The sequence below is a fragment of the Elephantulus edwardii genome, unplaced genomic scaffold (genome assembly GCF_000299155.1).
Source record: "Elephantulus edwardii isolate Elephantulus edwardi_28Jun2011 unplaced genomic scaffold, EleEdw1.0 scaffold00093, whole genome shotgun sequence".
Classification (NCBI taxonomy): Eukaryota; Metazoa; Chordata; class Mammalia; order Macroscelidea; family Macroscelididae; genus Elephantulus; species Elephantulus edwardii.
In genome coordinates this window covers 339,941-357,787 of record NW_006399843.1, presented here as the reverse complement: position 1 = coordinate 357,787, position 17,847 = coordinate 339,941, and the positions used below count along the sequence as shown (strand labels likewise).

The following is a 17,847-nucleotide window of genomic DNA, read 5'->3' as shown; positions in this document are numbered from 1 at the left end:
AATAGTCAAACAGTACATTTGTAAAGGACACCGGAAACGCCAACCAGGGATTGCAGAATCACCTCGGCTTCCTTCATTGTCTGGAAGAAATTAGACTGCTTAGTGGGCACCACATTCTGTAATTTGCTTCCCATAGTCCAGAATTTTATATCCTACAACTCTTAAGAGATTATTTTGTAAAGTCAAATGATGGCTTTTACATAAGTGAAAATTATCATAAATGAGAGGACCACTAAGATATCCAGATCAGAGTCCCCACAACTTAATTAAATAGTTCCATCAGAAATAGTGAAATGAATTTAAATAGATGAAGAACAATCTTTCACAGAAAACCCAAACCTCTGCTGTCAGGTCCATCCCAGCTCAGGACCATCCTGCATCAGGGCTCTGAGGAACATGCTGCCTTATCTTTCTCCCACCGAGTGCCTCATGGATTCAAACAGCTAACCTTTTGGTTAGCAGCCCAGTTTGTAATCCATTACACTAACAGAGGCAGTGATAAATTGATTGTCCTTCTAGTCACATAGAATTCTCAAGCCTATAGGCTTGATATGTATTTTGTGCATTCCTGTGAGTTATCTAAGGAGCTCAGGTAGCATAGTGTGTAAGGAATCACACTGGTAACTGAAAGTGCAGCAGTTCAAACCTACCCACAGCTACCTCTTCAGGAGAAACAGTCTCTCGTAAGGATTTACAGCTTCAGAAACCCATTGGAAGTTTGCTGTGAATATGCTTTGATGACACCGAGAGTTTTCCTGTGTGTTTCCTACGCATTATCTACAACTTACAAAGTTATTAAAGAATTACTCAAGTCAAGGGAGCTCTGGTGGCCTAGTGGCAAGACGCTGCACTGCAATCCCAGAGGTACGCGGTTCAAATCCACCAGATACTCTGCTGAAGAAGGAGGGTGCAATCTCCTCCTGTACCAGTCAGATCTGATTTGATGATACACGTAAAAATAATACAATAAAAATTAAAAAAAAAGAATTACTCAAGTCAAACACCTCCATAGAGTCAGATAACCCAAAGTGTAGGTTATGGATGCTGCCTTTTCCACCGGACACACCTAGTAAATTTGCCATCATTTATTCTTACAAAATTAGACTCTTTGTCAACTCACTGACCTGAAGAAAGGACTTTGCTGTTTATGCAGCAAGAATCAAACAGTCCTTTCCTCTCCTGCTTACAATTTCTTATGGAAAAAAGCAATAACGTTGAATATAAACTTGGGCACTTAAAGTGTATATCTATACAAAGAGAGCTCTATAGAGATACAAGGAGCTCTGGTGGTGTAGTATTTAGGCACTTGTGTGGGCTCCTCAGTCAAAAACTGTACTCCTTTGGCAGTTCTAGTCCATCAGTGGCTCCAAGGGAGAAAGATGGGCATGGGCAGTCTCCTCCCATGTGATTTACAGCCTCTGAAACACAGTGAAGGGTCAGCTATCAACACGTCAATTCCAGTTCAACAGGAATGAATTTGAGTTCGATATATAGATAAATATATCTTTGTTGTATCTCTCTATATATATATACTTTATGACATTTTTAATGAAATAGAAAAATCTCCTTTTCATTATAAAATAGAAACAGTAGGAAGGAAGTACACAGTTATAATCTTGATTTCTGTAATAACATGATACCTGCGATATAAAGGCATTTGGAACAGTATTGACCTTGGCAGCTGGTTGACCAGAGCCTGCACTCTCCTATCAGACCTAGAGTTAAATGGCTAATGTTTGGGTTCTCATTAAGAGACAGCAGTCCTATGTGTTACTTGGATAAAAGAGCATTTTAAATTTAATCGCTGCTTAATGTCCTCAGAAAGCATTTGGGAGTTCCAGTTAAGAATATTTTGAAATGTTACAGGATTTGCATAAGTTAAAACACATTGTACTAGTTTGGGGGAAATATTTCAGGCAGCATATTTTTACCAGTTTTTTTTTTTTTTTGCATTCTTTTACATTTAACATTAAGCTGTTAAGACAATGTACAAAAGTGTATGTGTGTATCTCTGCAGGGGAGGGGAGAGTACGTGTGATGGGGGGGTGTATTCTCAGTGCTTTCAATATGGCAGCCCTCCCTTTGCATGGGGCTTTGTTAACTAAAACTGTTGTAATCTGAATGGTATTTTCGTTTTGCTTGGTTCTTCATACAGAGCAAAAGTTGCTTGTATTTACAAATTTGTAAGTGAAATGTCTTGCTTAAAGAATACTTTTTAAATTTTGTCTTTAGGCTGTTAGACCAGCTTCCAAGAGCCAATCTCGTTCTCCTGAGATACCTTTTTGGAGTATTACACAACATTGAGCAACACTCGTCCTCCAATCAGATGACTGCATTTAATTTAGCAATATGTATCGCTCCAAGCATTCTTTGGCCTCCTGCTTCTGCCAGCCCAGAACTAGAAAATGAATTTACAAAAAAGGTAATGAAATTTTTCATTTTTTTGCCCAGGGGGACCAAGTCCCCATTTTGAACCTGAAATTGAGGGTATTAATTTTGAAAGAGACTTTCTTAAATACCTTAATTACACCTACAGATAAATTTAAGGTCAGAACTAAAGAGTTTATCATTGTATACTATGAGAAAATATTTTGTTAAAAAAGTTTAAGAAGCTAAACATTAAGGAAGCTACCATTCTACTTATAGAAATATAACAGATTCTATAATTTTAATGAGGGGTTGTGTTTTGTTTTGTTTTTTTTTAAAAAGGTAACACCTTTGGTAGTAGACAAGCCAAGATTCATTTCTCAGCCCTGACACTTACCCCACATTCAGTCTAAGGCAAAGTTATTTACACTGATCCTCAGTTTCAACATTTTCTAAATAGAGGTGGTGAGAATAGCTACTTGATAAAGTAATTGCCTGTAATCACTTTCTTGTAGTGGCTGGCAGTAATGAGAGGCTTGAGGATATTTATTCCCTTTACTTCCAACATTACACTTGCACAGCCCATTATCACACCTTTGCCACAGCAACTATTGGAAGGTTTCAGTACTTCTCAGTGGAGGCTCCAAGCAACCTTCCCTCTTCCTGCTCCACTTCCAGTTAGGACCTTGCGGGAAGTCAGTGTATGGGACTGTGGTCAGGTGGAAGGTGCATTTTGTCTCCAGCTGCCTCTCCTTCACAGCGTGTCTACAATGGACGCCCTCTCCCCTCAGTTTACAGCAACCTGCTTACATCTGAAATTTCAGAGTATTTTTGTCTAATTGATGTTAAAAAGGTTTTGTTTTTTAAATTAAAATGTATATTCTCTCCAAATACCCTATGGGAATAGCATAAAGTTGGCCAAATTTTAAAGAGGGAGCCAGTTCTATGACAGTGTTAGTATTAAACAAAGGCCATAAATAGTGCCAGTTTAAAAACTGGTACATAAATGCCTTCCACATTTGTTTGCCAATACTTCCTCCCACCAGGAGGTGTGTTTACAATGCTACTGCTACGATGGTTGTTGTTTTTTATAGTAACGTGTTCAAAAAAAAAATATTAGACTTAAATTCCTTGGAGTTAAGGTTAAGAGCATTCAACAAATTAAATGTATAAGATGTGCTGTTTGTGGGAAAAAAATACATTAAGTTCACCAATTAGAATGAACTTAATTTCTGTGCCTGTACTAGTCTTGAAAGTATCTTTTTTTTTTTTAGGGAAACTGCTTTGTATTATATGAGATCTGAAACATCTCTGAATTGTTTTACATTTTTTAATTAGAATTATGATTCATGAATGAAATATAATTTCTAAACCTACTATGAAAAACACTTCATTTTTGTCCCCCTCCTTTTTTTAATAGGTTTTACTGCTTATACAATTTCTGATTGAAAATTGCTGTAGAATATTTGGTGAAGAAATCACTTCCCTCTTGGGGGAGATTTCAGTGAGCTGTGATCTTAGAGAAAATGCATCAGGTATGTTAAGGCATTTAATTGACTCTTGTGAGGGAGAGATACATGTCTGTGCGGGGATGATGGGAGATGCTGAGAATGTAGTTACCCTGGAGCCCAGAGCTGCTGAGGGGAAGGGAGCATCTGAGCTGGGTCTCTGGGGCCGAGGCTTCTGCTCCTGCCTCAGAAGGCCAGCTGACAGGACAGGGCTTGTTTAACACTGCGGGAAAAATGAAATTTAGGAGGTGAGGTCTCAACCTTCAAGGCATCTCTAGTATCAGTATGTTTCAATATTTGAAGTTTTTAAAAATAAAATAAGGAAGCCTAAAATAATAGAACTTTAGTTGTTAGGTGCCGCCGAGTACGACTCTTAGTGACCCTAAGAACAACACATCTGAACCCTGTCCTATCCTGTGTCGTCGTCACACTGCCTGACACATTAGGGCCCATTTTGGCAGTCACGGTGGCAGTCGATCTGGTTGAGGGTCTTCTTCTCCTTCACCAATGTTCTTTCTGAGAATTATGTCACTCTGCAAGGAGTAACTCCTCCTACCAACATCCCTGAAGTATGTGAGACAAAGCTTTATAATCTTTGTCTCTAAAGAGCACTCTAGCTTCACTGTCTCCAAGACATATTTGTCTCTTCTTTTGGCCATGCACTAATAGAGCTACAGTGGTAGAAACAGAACCCTGCCCTTCCACACCCCCCCACAACCCCCAGCCCCCGGTGGCTTAGTGGAAAGGAGTTTCAAGACTTGCACTGCCAACCCAAAGGCACATGGTTTGAGTTCACCAGACACTTCTCAGGAGAAAGATGGGCAATTATTGCTTCTAAAAACCTGCTGGAGAGTCAACTCTCACTTGACGGCACATAACAAACAACACAATTCCTTCCCCTTAGTGGAGCCCAAAACAGTCCAGTGTTTAGTACACCATGAAATAATTTAAAGGCATCTAGTATCCTAGGGACAAGGGTAACTGAAGACATCCAGCTCTATAGAATATGAATTCCTATACCGTAAAACTAATTACAGTATCTTGGGCCAATTAGTTTTTCTCACTGAACATGATTATCTTCATCTATAAAATTTGGTAACCATTATAGCTAACTTTTATGGTTGTGAAGATTAAGTAAGGTAATAGATTTTAAAGAACAGTATTAAAGATAATTTTCTAGCACTTGTTAAAGGTTTTTCCAAGACTAGAGTTGGTTATATATGTTGTTGTTGTTGTTGTTGTTGTTGTTGTTGTTGTTGTTGTTGTTGTTAGGTACTGTCAGATCACCTACAACTCATGTGACCCTGTGAACAACAGAGCTGACCCCTGCCTTTTCCTGTACCATCCTCATGATCTCTGCCATGCTTAAGCCCATAGTCACTGTGTCAGTCCATCCTGTACAAGTTTTTCCTCTCTTTAGCCACCAGCAATTCATTTTAGAAGAACAGATGTTACTCAGAATCTGAGTGCCTTAGTTTTCTAATGCTGCTGTAACAAAAATATCACAAGTGGGTGACTTTAGGAAACATTTGTTTGCTCACAGTTTAGGAGCCTGAAGGCTAAATGTGAGTGCTGGACCTAGGAATATGTGTTCTCTCTCTGCCAGCACTGGAAGAAATGTCCTTGTCTCTTGAGCTTCTCTTCCTGGGGAGTCTCAAAGTGACTTGGCCTCTCTCTCTTCCCCAACTCTGCTTCTCTCTCTTACTACTATTTAGTCTCTTATGTTTCAAGAGATTGACTCAATACACTAATCCTGTCTTATTAACAGACCAAAGACAGCTCATTCCCACATAGGATTATAAACACAGGCATGGAGAACTAGGATTTACAAGACATTTTTGAGGGACCCAATTTAGTCTCTAACATTCCAAAATGGATGGATGACTGTTGCATTAGAGTGCCAAGAAGCCAAAGCAAAGGGAATAAATCAAGAAGTTAAGGAGATGAATAGAAGATTCCAAAGAGCAGCTTGAGAAGATAATGCAAAGATGGTTGTTGTTGTTGTTGTTAATGATTATTGCCGTCAAGCCCTATGCGACTTATAGCGACTCTATGAACAAAAGACCTAATGCTTTTCCATAACTATTGTCATTTCTCCAAGTTTACAGAGTTTCCAGAGGCATGTGGTTTAGGAAGTAGATGCTACTCCTGCTTCCAAACCTGTTTTACAACTGGGAGCTCCACCAAACACTGTCCACATTGGGAAACCATTCTGGTATTTGATACCCTAATGGCACAAGGTTCAGCATCACAGAAAATCAAAGTTACTTCACATTTACAATGAGTGATGTGCAAAGTGGAAGAGTGTTCCTCCAGATAGAACAGCACTAGTCACATTTAGCAGTGGTTAAGTGTCATCAAGTCGAATATGACTGAGAGTTAGCTTGGCACAAAAGACCTGAACTCTGTTCTATAACTAACATCACTTCTGTACATTTATAGAGTTTAGAGACTTTGTAGAGTTTCCAGAGGCATCTAGTTTAGGAAGTGGATGCCACTCCTGCTTCCTAACATAAATTAATCAGGAAGCTCATCCAAACATTGTACATAATGGGTAACCATCATGGTATTTGACAAGACTATGAAACAGTGTGCAGCATCACAGCAACACCAAGTTGTTCAGTTCAACAAATAGACAAAAGATTGCTGTGTCATTTAAGGGACTGTTAACTAGTAAATTTGATCAAAATGCAAAGGTACATGGTTTGAATCCACCAGCTGCTCCTCAGGAGAATGATGGGTAGTTAACTCCTGTGCAGTTTACTGCCTCTGAAAAACCAGTGGAAAGTCAGCTATGAGTCAGTTCTGATTGGATGGTACACAACAACTTAAGGCTTGAAAATTATCTGTTCTATGAGATGACCTGGGCTTTTGCCCCACCCTCCAGACTCTGAATATTCACAAGACCCTCTTGATTCTGGGTGGAGGGCGCATGGCCCTGGACTTGAGTGGCCCCATCTCCTAGTCTGTCTGGTCCAGCAGGCCCTGTACTTCTGCTTCTTAGACATGGAAGTCAGTTTTTAGCTGCAATCTCATCCCGTTGGAATGCGTTTACAGCTGCTCCACACTCCTGAGCCAAGTCCAACAAAGACCTGGTTCTGAAAATCAGGACAGTCTGGCCCCACCCTTTGAGATCTGGGAGACCATGGCTCCATTTCGGAAGCAGAAAAGACTGCTCCCTTCATAGTTGTGATTTCTACACTGTTCAGAAACAATCCCTTTCTTTTCTTGGAAGATACCAAATATAACTCCTTTGGCCTCTTTCCTGCCTATAGACTTCCAGGAGACAAACAGCGTTCTTTCCTTTTGTTCTTTCTCTGTCTTTTCAGGCTAAGCTGATGAGTTTTCTACTGTAGTAGTTAATTAACTCCATCAGTCACAGGCTTGATCTCTTAACAGAAGTTGTAGTCTGTGATACATATCCTTAGCTTGTACAACAGAATTTTCCAAGCCTTTTAAGTTTTGTTTTCATTTTGCACCGTTCTTTTTTACGCCCATCTTTTTCCTTTCATCTTTTACTGTAATCATCAAGGAGAAATCAACAGTCTCTTTGAGATCCTACTAAGAAATCTCATGAGCCAGATGATTCCAAGTTCATCAATTACAAGTTAAACCTTTCAACAGACATTTGAACATGATTCAGATAAGTTCTTTGTGACAGCATGAAAACTGTCACCCTTCCTCCACTGCCTCATCACATGGTCATCATTTTCTTTTACAGCCTTAGAAGCACATTTCCTTGCATATTTCCAGCAACATTTTGCTGCTGGTGCCTTATACACTGTCTGAGACAGGAGACTTTGCTCACTTCTTTCTGAGCCCTCACCACAATTGCCACGTCTTTTGCCCTGTTGTTAAGTGATCTCATAGCATTTAATGTGACTCATAGCGAACGTATGAGCAGCAGATCTGAACTCAGTCCTGTCCTCTACCATCCTCCTCCCCCATTACTGCAGGCACTGTTATCAGTCCATCTCATTGAGGGTCTTCCTCTCTTTGCTGACCCTCAGCCTTTCCAAGCATGTTGTCCTCCTCCGGAGAACAGCCTCTTTTAACAGTATGCCCAAAGTATGTGAGAGGAATCCTCACCATCCCTGCCTCTAAGGAGCACTCCACTTGCACTGCGCCTAAGACATATCTGCTTGTTCTTTTGGCAATGGAATATTCAGCTCTCTTCTCACACACTGCAACTCAGAGGCATGGATTCTTCTCCTGTCATCCTTATTTGTTTTTGATCTCTCAGATGTATAGCGGGTTATTGGAAAGACTGTGGCTTGAATCACACACACGTTAGTCTTTAAACGGACATCATTTAAGTAAAGGCCATTTTGTCAGGACCTCAGATAAATCTAGTACCATCTCATAGTTGGCCCTCCAGTGGGTTTTCAGAGGCAGTAAATCACACAGGAGGAGATGGCCCATTTTCTCCTGTGGACTAACTGGTAGATTTGAACTGCATGTCTTTGGATTGGAAGTGCAGCTGTTTACCTGTAGGCTACCAGAGCTCCCTAAATCTAGTACACTCTTTTTTAAAAAAAAAAAAATAAATTCTGTACTGACAGTTGGGAAGACTGAAAGATCCTTTCTTGACAGTAAGAGCTTAAACATTCTACATGAAAAAAAAGCATCATAGTTTATTTTAAAAATAAATATATAAAGCAGCTTGGGCATCATTTGTGATAAGGAAAAAATACTAATCATAGTTTGATTTTTTTTTTAATAACAGATATTTCCTGCTTCCAACTGAATGACTCCTCCTATGACAGCTTGGAAAATGAGCTCAATGAAGACGTCGATGCTCCATGTAGCGACTTGGTCAAGAAGCTTAGCCAGGGGAGCAGAAGCATGGACTCTGTCTTAACCCTCAGTGACTATGACCTTGACCAGCCTGAGGTGGAAGGCCTTTTAACCCTGAGTGACTTTGACTTAGACCGTTCTAAAGATGAAGACATTCCAATGAAATGGCCTCTTGAATCTAAGCCAGTAAGCATGTCAATGGCGTACCCAAAGGTCCCACTGCGGGATCCCGCCCAGGCCCCCACCAGCGTGTGCGCACCCACCTACCTGTCCACGGTGGCCGCAGATGCCCCCAAGAGCGGGCTGTGGCACCGGCGCTGCTCAGAGCCCAGCATCGACTATCTCGACTCCAAGCTGTCCTATCTCAGGGAGTTTTACCAGAAAAAGTTGCGCAAGTCCAGCTGTGATGCCATTCTCTCTCGGAAGGATGAAGACTACATGAAGCACAGCCAGGCCCTCCAAGAAGAAGGTAAGGTATGTTTAAAGCAGAGTCTGGTCACAGGCACTGGTACCAACAAGAAGAATGCCTCTAATCAAAATGTTAAGAAGAAAAGCGTGTCTGGCAATGAAGGCACGCATATGAGACTCTTTCATAAGTCCAAGCCCGTGGCTATTTCTGTGGCATCTTACAGTGGCATGTCTTCACAGGACCACTGCAGGGGCCAGCCCAGGAATGCAGAAGCACCTCGGTTCTCCCCGCCACACACAGGAGACACCCTCAAGAGTTCAAGAATACACCGGCGCTCCTCGGAGCCCAGCATTGATGACCAGCACTGCAAACTGACCTATCTCAGGGGAATTCACTCAAAGAAACATCATAAAGCCAGCTGTGAAGCCGGTCCCTTCCACGGAGAGGAAGATTATCTTCAGCGGCACAAGTCTTTGCAAATGGAAGGACAAAAACTTATTAATCAGAGTTTGGTCATGGGCATCGAGGTAGGTAAGAGTAGTGCCACCAGCCAGAACACTGAGAAGGTCTTACCCCCTAAATTAAACATTTGCCCAAGGACTAGTTATTCCAGCCTGTCCTCCCCAGGTACATCCCCCTCCGGCTCCTCAGTGAGCTCCCAGGACAGTGCTTTCTCTCAGATTTCTGAGCACTCCGTGTTTACGCCCACTGAAACCTCCTCACCGATAGATTGCACTTTCCAGGCTCAGAGGAAAGCAGAGGCGCTTCCTTCTGACTGTAGTAGTTCCGGCTTTGTTTCTCTGGTGCCCGGTTCTTCATCAGGGCAGGCCAGCCGCCATCTGGTGTGCCCAAAAAAGGACCCTCTGGAGTGGCACTCACAAATGCATTCTGTAACGCTTCACCCCAGCACATGGTTGAGAAATGGTGTGGCCAGTTTGAAAAACTGGTCCCTCAAAAAGAAGGCCAAAGCATCTCACCCAGAGGAAAAGAAAGTCACTTCCCTGAAAGGACCTCTAGAGCCACTTCCACATGCTTCCAGTTTTCCAGAAGCCACCTCCCTGCAAGAGAGACTGAAAGACATGCCCTTGAGGGCAAGTGAAGGTCTTGGAGCTGGACAGACAGCTCAGTGGTGTAGTATTTACCCCCACCAGGACCCCCAAAAATACAGCAGCTCCCCACTCAGCCCCATAGAAGACAGACTCCCATTGTGCAAGAAGTCACACAAGGAGGTCGAGCATGGTGGCCCGTGCTCTGCTGGTGCTCTCCCTGGCGAAAGGCCCTCCTCCAGCTCACTGACTGTGGATGACCCCTCCAGCCCAGACTTGGGGCCTGCAGCAGGTCAAGATGATGCCGACAGTCATCTAACCAAAGACATTTGAGTCTCAGTGAGACCCCGACGTCTCCAGGAACGGGAACTGGGCTAATTATAACATACAGACAATAGTGACCATGATCCCTTTGTACAAGATACTTAAGCTAGGTAGCGTAAGGACAGTCATTGCTAATACTTAGGGCAGCAGGACGATTCTCGTCATGTGAGACAACTTGCCAAAATTTGATTCTCAAAAATGTGGTTACCTGAGTGTTTGGAAGGCTTTTTCTTGTTACAGCATGAGATAAGTCCTGTTGTATCATTTTCAAGACCCAACAGAGGACTACAGAAAGCAGTCTGCTGTTGAGGAAAGGAGCATTATGTGAACATGCAGTGAGACTAGTTGCCAGAGAAAACCAAGATAGTCATAATTTAAAGGGACAAAGAAGAGGGGAAGGGTGCAGAAAAATCATCTAGTCTGTGGAGGGGGCTAGAAAAATGCCACAAAATCACTACAAAGAAAAGCTTGTCCACTGAGGAAGGAAATGATGTAACCTCTTCCTGTACCCAAGCCTGAGGTGATTTCTGTGGCATTGTACAGTCTTCCTGGGATCATCGTAGGAACCACTCCATTGGTGTATCTAGGCTAGATGCAAGTGGAGTAATCCAAGAATCATGCCACCATGATAATTTTTTTGACTAGTTAAGTTGTTTAGTTAGAGTGTTGCATTTCCCTGAAAGGTGCCAAAAAGCAGAGCTGTAGAGCGAGCTGGTTTTCACATCAGTAGCCTAGTAAGAGGCACTTGTGCTGGGAAGGTTCTCCAGAAAGATACCATTGTTATTTAAAGGTGATCTAAGTCTGTTACCAATGTGTGATCCAGTTTGGGCTCCTTTTTGCTAAGATGTATCTCTCTGTAGCTCTGCCTCTTAAGTTATGATCAGCATAGAAAAATTATTTCTAAATCAACCACTTCTAATTCCTCTAGTTTGTCAGTTAAGAGTGCCATTTAGAGATGAGTGGCTTATAAGCCATCACTGACTGGTCTTCCCCTTGGAGTGACCGGCCAGACTCCTAAGACAATTAGCTTTGGCTTCTCTTGCCTCGAGAAGTGTCTCCATGGCTTTGCCCCAGACAGTCCATTGTTATGGATGGTTTGCACCCAATTGGTTTCTTATGTAACTGTGGGCACTTCTTTCTTTTGCATTAAAAGGCTGTTCACCATGTCTTCAGTAGAGATGAGTTCTGAGCTTGTCAAGCAACATGAAAAGATGGCACCAGGAAGGGCTCTGCATCTTCCTTCATTAGAACTGTTTACCTGTAAAAAGGTGCATGGAGCCCATTTATCTGGTCTCCAGTCTACCCCCAGACTCTTATCAGATGAGTATTATGCCCAGGAACTAGCTTATTCTAAATTCATTTCTTGTCACTCTCACAGTCATTTCAAATGTTCTTGCCCTGATGTCCTAAAGGTTTGGTTTTTCAATTACAGAAGAAGTGTTTCTCAAACATAAAGAAGTCTTTTTCAGTATTAGCTATAGGCGCTACCTACCTCTCTTAGGGCGAACAGGGACCCAGCCCAATTAGCTGTAAGCACTACAGTTACCTTTGAGAACTCTGTGTCCAAAGAACTCCGCCCCGACACCGGCCATCAGTCACAGATGTGCGGTCAATTGCACCTTAAACCTAAGCACTTGTATATTAAGACTGAGTAGCCATGTCTTTTTTTTTGGGGGGGGGTATAATGTACAAAGTCCACAGGGACCCTCCTCACCCTTCGGGCATACTACTGTCAGAACCGCAAGATGTGAATGAAGCTCTCATGGCTTAGAGTATCTTTTTGGGCAAAATTATTCCTTTACTTCCCAAAATATAGTAGTTCCCATCTTTCCACTCAATTTGAAGCATAGAAGAAAATAGATTCCGAGGTTCTTTGATAACCATTCCTACTATCCATGTTCCCTTAGATGCTCCTGTAATATTGAAATGTAATAGTTTAATATTGCTGTAAAGTATTGTATAATTTGAAGACAAACTACACGTCATTTTATTATACTCCATCAACCTATAATATATTAGACTGATGCTTTATCTAAAAGGCTTTGAGTTTGTATATCTTGACAAATTTTACTACCATATGTTATGTAATAAATGTGTATTTTTGTACTTGCAGAAACTGCTGCTAACTTTTAAAGGATTTTGTTTGGGTTGGGTTGGTGTTGTGTTTTTTTATTTTGGTTTCTTGTTTTGTTTTTTGCTTTGAAGGCACTGATAATGGATATGTATGATGTCCATGCTGTCTAGTAAATAAAATACCATTCTGCAGAGTTAATCCCTTCAGAGCAGTATTTCCCTTTGTAGAATTGCTTTGGTTGTTCAGCCCAGTTTCTGCTAATGGTTGGAAATTTCAGACAGGCATCCTTTCTTGGAAAAAAAAATCTTTTTTCCCCTTTTATAATTGTTCTAGCCTTAGGGTGAAATGTGTCATATTTTAGACACAGAGTCTTCATTTTCTTAGGCATTTGATTGTGCTTCTAAACCCAGACATCCTCATATCAAAAGAACCATCCATTCAGTTCAGTCGACTGTCTGAGGCTTTTGTATCAAAGTTCGGACCAGCTGACCTCAGACATACCTGGACATCAGTACTGTTAAAGGAGATAAAAATCCATTCAATAATATGGAGATCTCATGACTGCTAGACTTTTTGCCGACTCAAAAGTGTATTGAGGTGTATTCTGGGTAAATTTAGCCACCATTTCAAAGGGATTCAGGGAAAAATAGACTGTCTTCATTAAGAAAAATATTATTTGCACCCGATAAGCAGTGAAGACTCTTGAGTAGTGTGTATGTTCACACTGATGATCATTGTCCTGAAATTTCAGATTAGGATGATGATAATTTTTTTAAATATGCCAAAAACCTCTGATTTAAGAAATCATGTCTGTGTTTTTGTTTCTTTTCATGGCCTGCTATATTGAAGTCAGAAGATCTAATGGGCCTTTGAACTGATGGCATTTTTTTCTTTTGAAAAGAAGCTAATTCTTTTATTTTTTTAATGCAAATCCTTTTATTTAGAGACAACTGATTAGGAATATTAATAGCATTTCCAAAAGATCTTCACATAAACATCAGTACCAGAGCTTGATTACACAACTGGGCACCAGAAAAGAAGCTAATTCTTAGATGTGCGTCCTGATCCAAGTTCTGGTAGTGTTTAACTGATTTATTCTACCTGGTCATGTTTTAACGACTGGAAAGGAAGTCTCCACACTGCTGATTTCAATGTGAGGACAATTTTATTATGCAGATATTTGTGGTAAAGTTTTATTTCTCAAATGTAAAATTTTGGTGGAGTGTAACTTCTCACTTCTCTGCATGAGCCAAGTTTCCTGTTGAAAGAAAAACTACTCTTGTGTTTCCTGCTGCCCGCATCAAATGGGAGACCTATTTTGTTGAGGGGCATCCATGATTATTAAATTTTTACAGTTTTCAGGTCCTTGTTTATAATACAGTGTGACTTGAGCTTTGCCAGAGGTGTGGTATAATTTGCAGAAGGCTCTGGGATATAATTTTCAGAATTTTTTGTTTTGAAGTCCCAAAGAAATGTATGAAGAGGGATGCATTCAGTGTACTATCCCTCCATTTGGACATTCTTAATTTTATCATGCATCATGCCGCATTCATATTTACACACTTTAAAGCATTTTTAAAATCTACTTAATTTAGTCATGTTTTCTGGAGTTTCCATGTAGGTGGTCATGTAAGATGCGGGTATGGAGATGACTAAGATTGAAATGCTAATTGTTCTCATCTAATATTAGGGAGCTCTGGGACCCTAGTGCTGAACTGTGCTGCAGTCCCAAAGTCACATAGTTCAAGGCCACCAGCCACTCTGTGGGAGGATGGACAGTCTCCTCCCATGTGATTAACTGCCCCTGAAAACGTGCCAGAGGGTCAGCTATGTGTCAGTTCCAACGGTACACAACAACAACAATATTGACTCAAAATCCACTGCCATCGAGTCTGTTTGCACTCACTTCCCATGTAGGACAGAGCAGAGCTGCCCCAGAGAGATTGCAAGGCTGTACTTCTCTATGGATGCAGGGGGCCTTTTCTCCTGCAGAGCAGCTGGTCAATGTAAACTGTCATTTCCATTAGCAGCTGAATGCTTTACCCGCCTCACCACCAGAGTGACTTTCACTGTTTGTGATTAAATATAGACCTTTTCCTTGCAGCCTCATGATCCACTGTGAGGAACAGAGAGGTAATCCCACTAATCAGAACAAGTAAAGCCAGTGCCGTCAAGAAAGACCCCCCCCTCTGCCAACCCCTAGTCACCCTGATTGCTACAGCCTCGTGTTTGGAGGAGAACATTGTATGCCTTTGCCCCACAGTGGGATGACCAAGAAGCAGAGAATCATCAGAGTGCATAAGCACAGAGAAGCTGCCGATTGATAGGTAACAGCTGTCAGGTTGAGGAGAGCGTTCGGCGAGCTATAGTTCAAGTAAGAAACGGAATCACTGCAAGTTTGAAGGAAATGGAAAGAAGATAGTGTGAGAGTTGTAGGAAGAGTTACCAGTGATGCAAATGCTCTTCAGGAATTTCCATTACCAATACGTTCCAGACTCTAAGGAACTCCTGTGGCTTCGTAGCTAAGGCTGAGGCTGGTAGTTGGCAAGTCAGCTGTTTAAACTCACTAGCTGCTCCCCAGGAAAAAAATGAGGCAGGTTCCTGGTAAGATTGACAGCCCTGGAAACTCAGTGGTGGATAAACACAGATAGGAATTCACTGGGTGGCATTAAACCCTGGAAACAATGCACAAGATACTGAAAGGTGGTAAGAGAAAAACAAAATGGTTTTGGGTTCTTAGGGTGAAGGAAAAACCCTGCAACAGCATCCTCTATCCCCTAACCCAGCAGAAGACATTTCAGACAGACTCATTGCTCCTTGCATCACCTGGAGTCCTGAGAACGTCAAGTGAGTCCAGCACCTCGAGAAATAGAGATGAGAGCCCCCTCCCAGTGCGTGACCAGATGGGCCACTCTCTCCTTTGCAGCCAATCTGAACAAGGCCCTCCTGCAGTGAGAAGCTCCACAGTAGCAACAGCCAGAGAAACTCAACTGCAATGAACAGCTTAGGACGTTCCAGGTGAGCAGAGCCTTGAGGTGCCTGGGGGTTGCTGTGACTAAAAAAGTTTGGAAGCAAGAGAAAGTTAATTCATTTGAGGGGAGTAAGAGGAACCCCATGTGGAGGCATATTCAGAACGATCCCTGAAAGACTCCAGTTCTTTAGTATCTTCACTCAGCTGTCCTCCAGTGAATTTTCTGAGGCTATAAATCGCACGGGAGGATTTGTCCATCTCCCTGCTGTGGAGACATTCGTGGATTCAAACTGCCAGAGAGGTACCACCTTTGGATTAGAGCAACTCTGTGAACTCCCAGAGTTCCCTCATTACTATCTGTAGGAAAACATCCTTACTGTCTTACTAGTTGTGTTTCTGGTTTCTTCTATGCTTTAATTTCTCAAGCCATTTGTATCAGTCCTATATGCATTTAATGAGTGTCTGCTCTATGCTAAGTACTGTGCTTAAAGTCACATAAGTAGGTCACAGTCCTGGAAAAGAGATCCAGAGGACAAATACAAAACCATCAGTGGAAAGCTAGCCAGGGTAGCAGCCATAGAGCTTTCCTCAGGAAAACAATTCCAAATATCCTTCTCAAATGCTTCTCAGAATGGGAGGGGGTGGGGGGATGCTTCCAAGGTCAAGATACATTGAAGGCATTAGCAGAAAATGAGACCCCAGGAATTGATGGGATACCAATTGGCATGTTTTGACAAGCAGAGGCAGCCTTAGACGTGCTTACAAAGCTATGCTAGGAAATTTGGAGTATAGCTACCTGTCCAACCGACTGGAAGAGAACCTTACTTGTTACCATTCAAAAAAAAAAAAAAAAAAAGGTGATCTAACAGAATGTGGAACTTACCCAACAGTATCTTGAATGTCCCATGCAAGTAAAATCTTGCTGACAATCTTTCAAAAATGGCTAACAGAGTACCCAACAGAGAACTGCCAGAAATTCAGGGTGGACTTAGAAGAAACCATGGCACAAGGGATATCATTGCTGATGCCAGATGGATCTTGGCTGATAGCAGAGAATGCAGAAGGATGTTTATTTGTGTTTTATAGATTATGCAAAGGCATTTAAATGTGTGGATCATAACTGTGGCTGACATTGAGAAGAATGGGAATCCCAGAACACTTGATTGTTCTCATGTGAAACTTAAATGTAGACCAAGAAGCTGTGGCACAAATGGAGGCATAGTTTAAAATCAGGAAAGAGTTGCATCAGGGCTGTATAGAGTAGCTATGAACTTTGAGAAATGACAACAGTTATAGAAAGGCTTCAGGTCTTTTATTCATAGTGTAGCTATGAGTTGTGCTCAACTCGACAGCAATCAACAACAACAAATCAATCTGAATGCAGAACAAATCGAGAAGTTGGGATCTCTGAAGAAGAATGTGGCATCAGAATAGAAGGAAAACCCAACAACAACCTGTGTTCGGCAGATGATTGCTGAAATTGAGGAGGACTTAAAACACTTGCTGCAGAGAATCAAGGATGACAGCCTTCAATATGGGTTAAGTCTTAACATCAAGAAAACAGAAGTCCTCACCACCAGGCCTATAGACAACATCTTGATGGATACAGAAGATGTTGAGATTATCAATGGTTTTCTCTTGCTTGGATTCATAATCACCACATTTGGGATCACCAGCCAGGAAATCAAAAGACACATTGCATGCACACCCATGTTTATTGCTGCTTTATTCACAATAGCAAAGAGTTTGAAACAACCCAAGTGCCCATCAACCAATGAATGGATAGAGAAGCTGTGGTATATTCATACAATGGAATACTGTGCAGTATTGAAAAACAAAGAACTCATGAAATACTATACAAAATGGATGACCATTTTGATCTGAGTGAATTTTCTCAGTCAGGAAAAGACAAATATGGCATAATACCACTGTTATAAAACAGGACTGACATAGGGGTTGGGGGGAAAAACTAAGGAAAAAGGGAATCATGTACACGGCATTGAAACAGATGAGGGAGAGAACTGTATAAAAGGAATATATGATTAGGTATTACTGTTATGACAAGAGTCCAGAGTAAGAGCTGCATAGTAAAATGATCTGGGGTGGGGTGGGGGTGGGGACTCTTAACAATGAAAGAAAATTTTTCCAAAGAAAAAAGTGATGGGGGGCAGGCGACAGGGAAGAAAATGTAAAACAATGAAGGATTAGAAACACAAGTTATTTATAAACTTTCATTAAGTCTGCCCGGGGCGGGCTGCCCTCGGCCCCCAGCTCAGGGCGATCCTTCGCGGCCCTCATGGTGGGCTCCTCAGTCCCCAGATTGTGCCATCTGACCCCGGGGTGGGGAAGGA

At 41.7% G+C, this 17,847-nt stretch overlaps 1 protein-coding gene across 1 annotated transcript in view; it reads left to right on the top strand.

Moving 5' to 3' along the window:
• The window catches only part of ARHGAP20 (Rho GTPase activating protein 20), a 146,022-nt gene extending 135,562 nt beyond the window's left edge, over positions 1-10,460 (top strand). The window contains exons 13-15 of the mRNA XM_006890859.1: positions 2,233-2,422; positions 3,788-3,902; positions 8,602-10,460. Of these exons, the coding sequence (XP_006890921.1) occupies positions 2,233-2,422; positions 3,788-3,902; positions 8,602-10,460 (2,164 nt within the window). The remainder of the gene's footprint in view (positions 1-2,232; positions 2,423-3,787; positions 3,903-8,601) is intronic.
• The last annotated feature ends 7,387 nt before the right edge of the window (positions 10,461-17,847 follow it).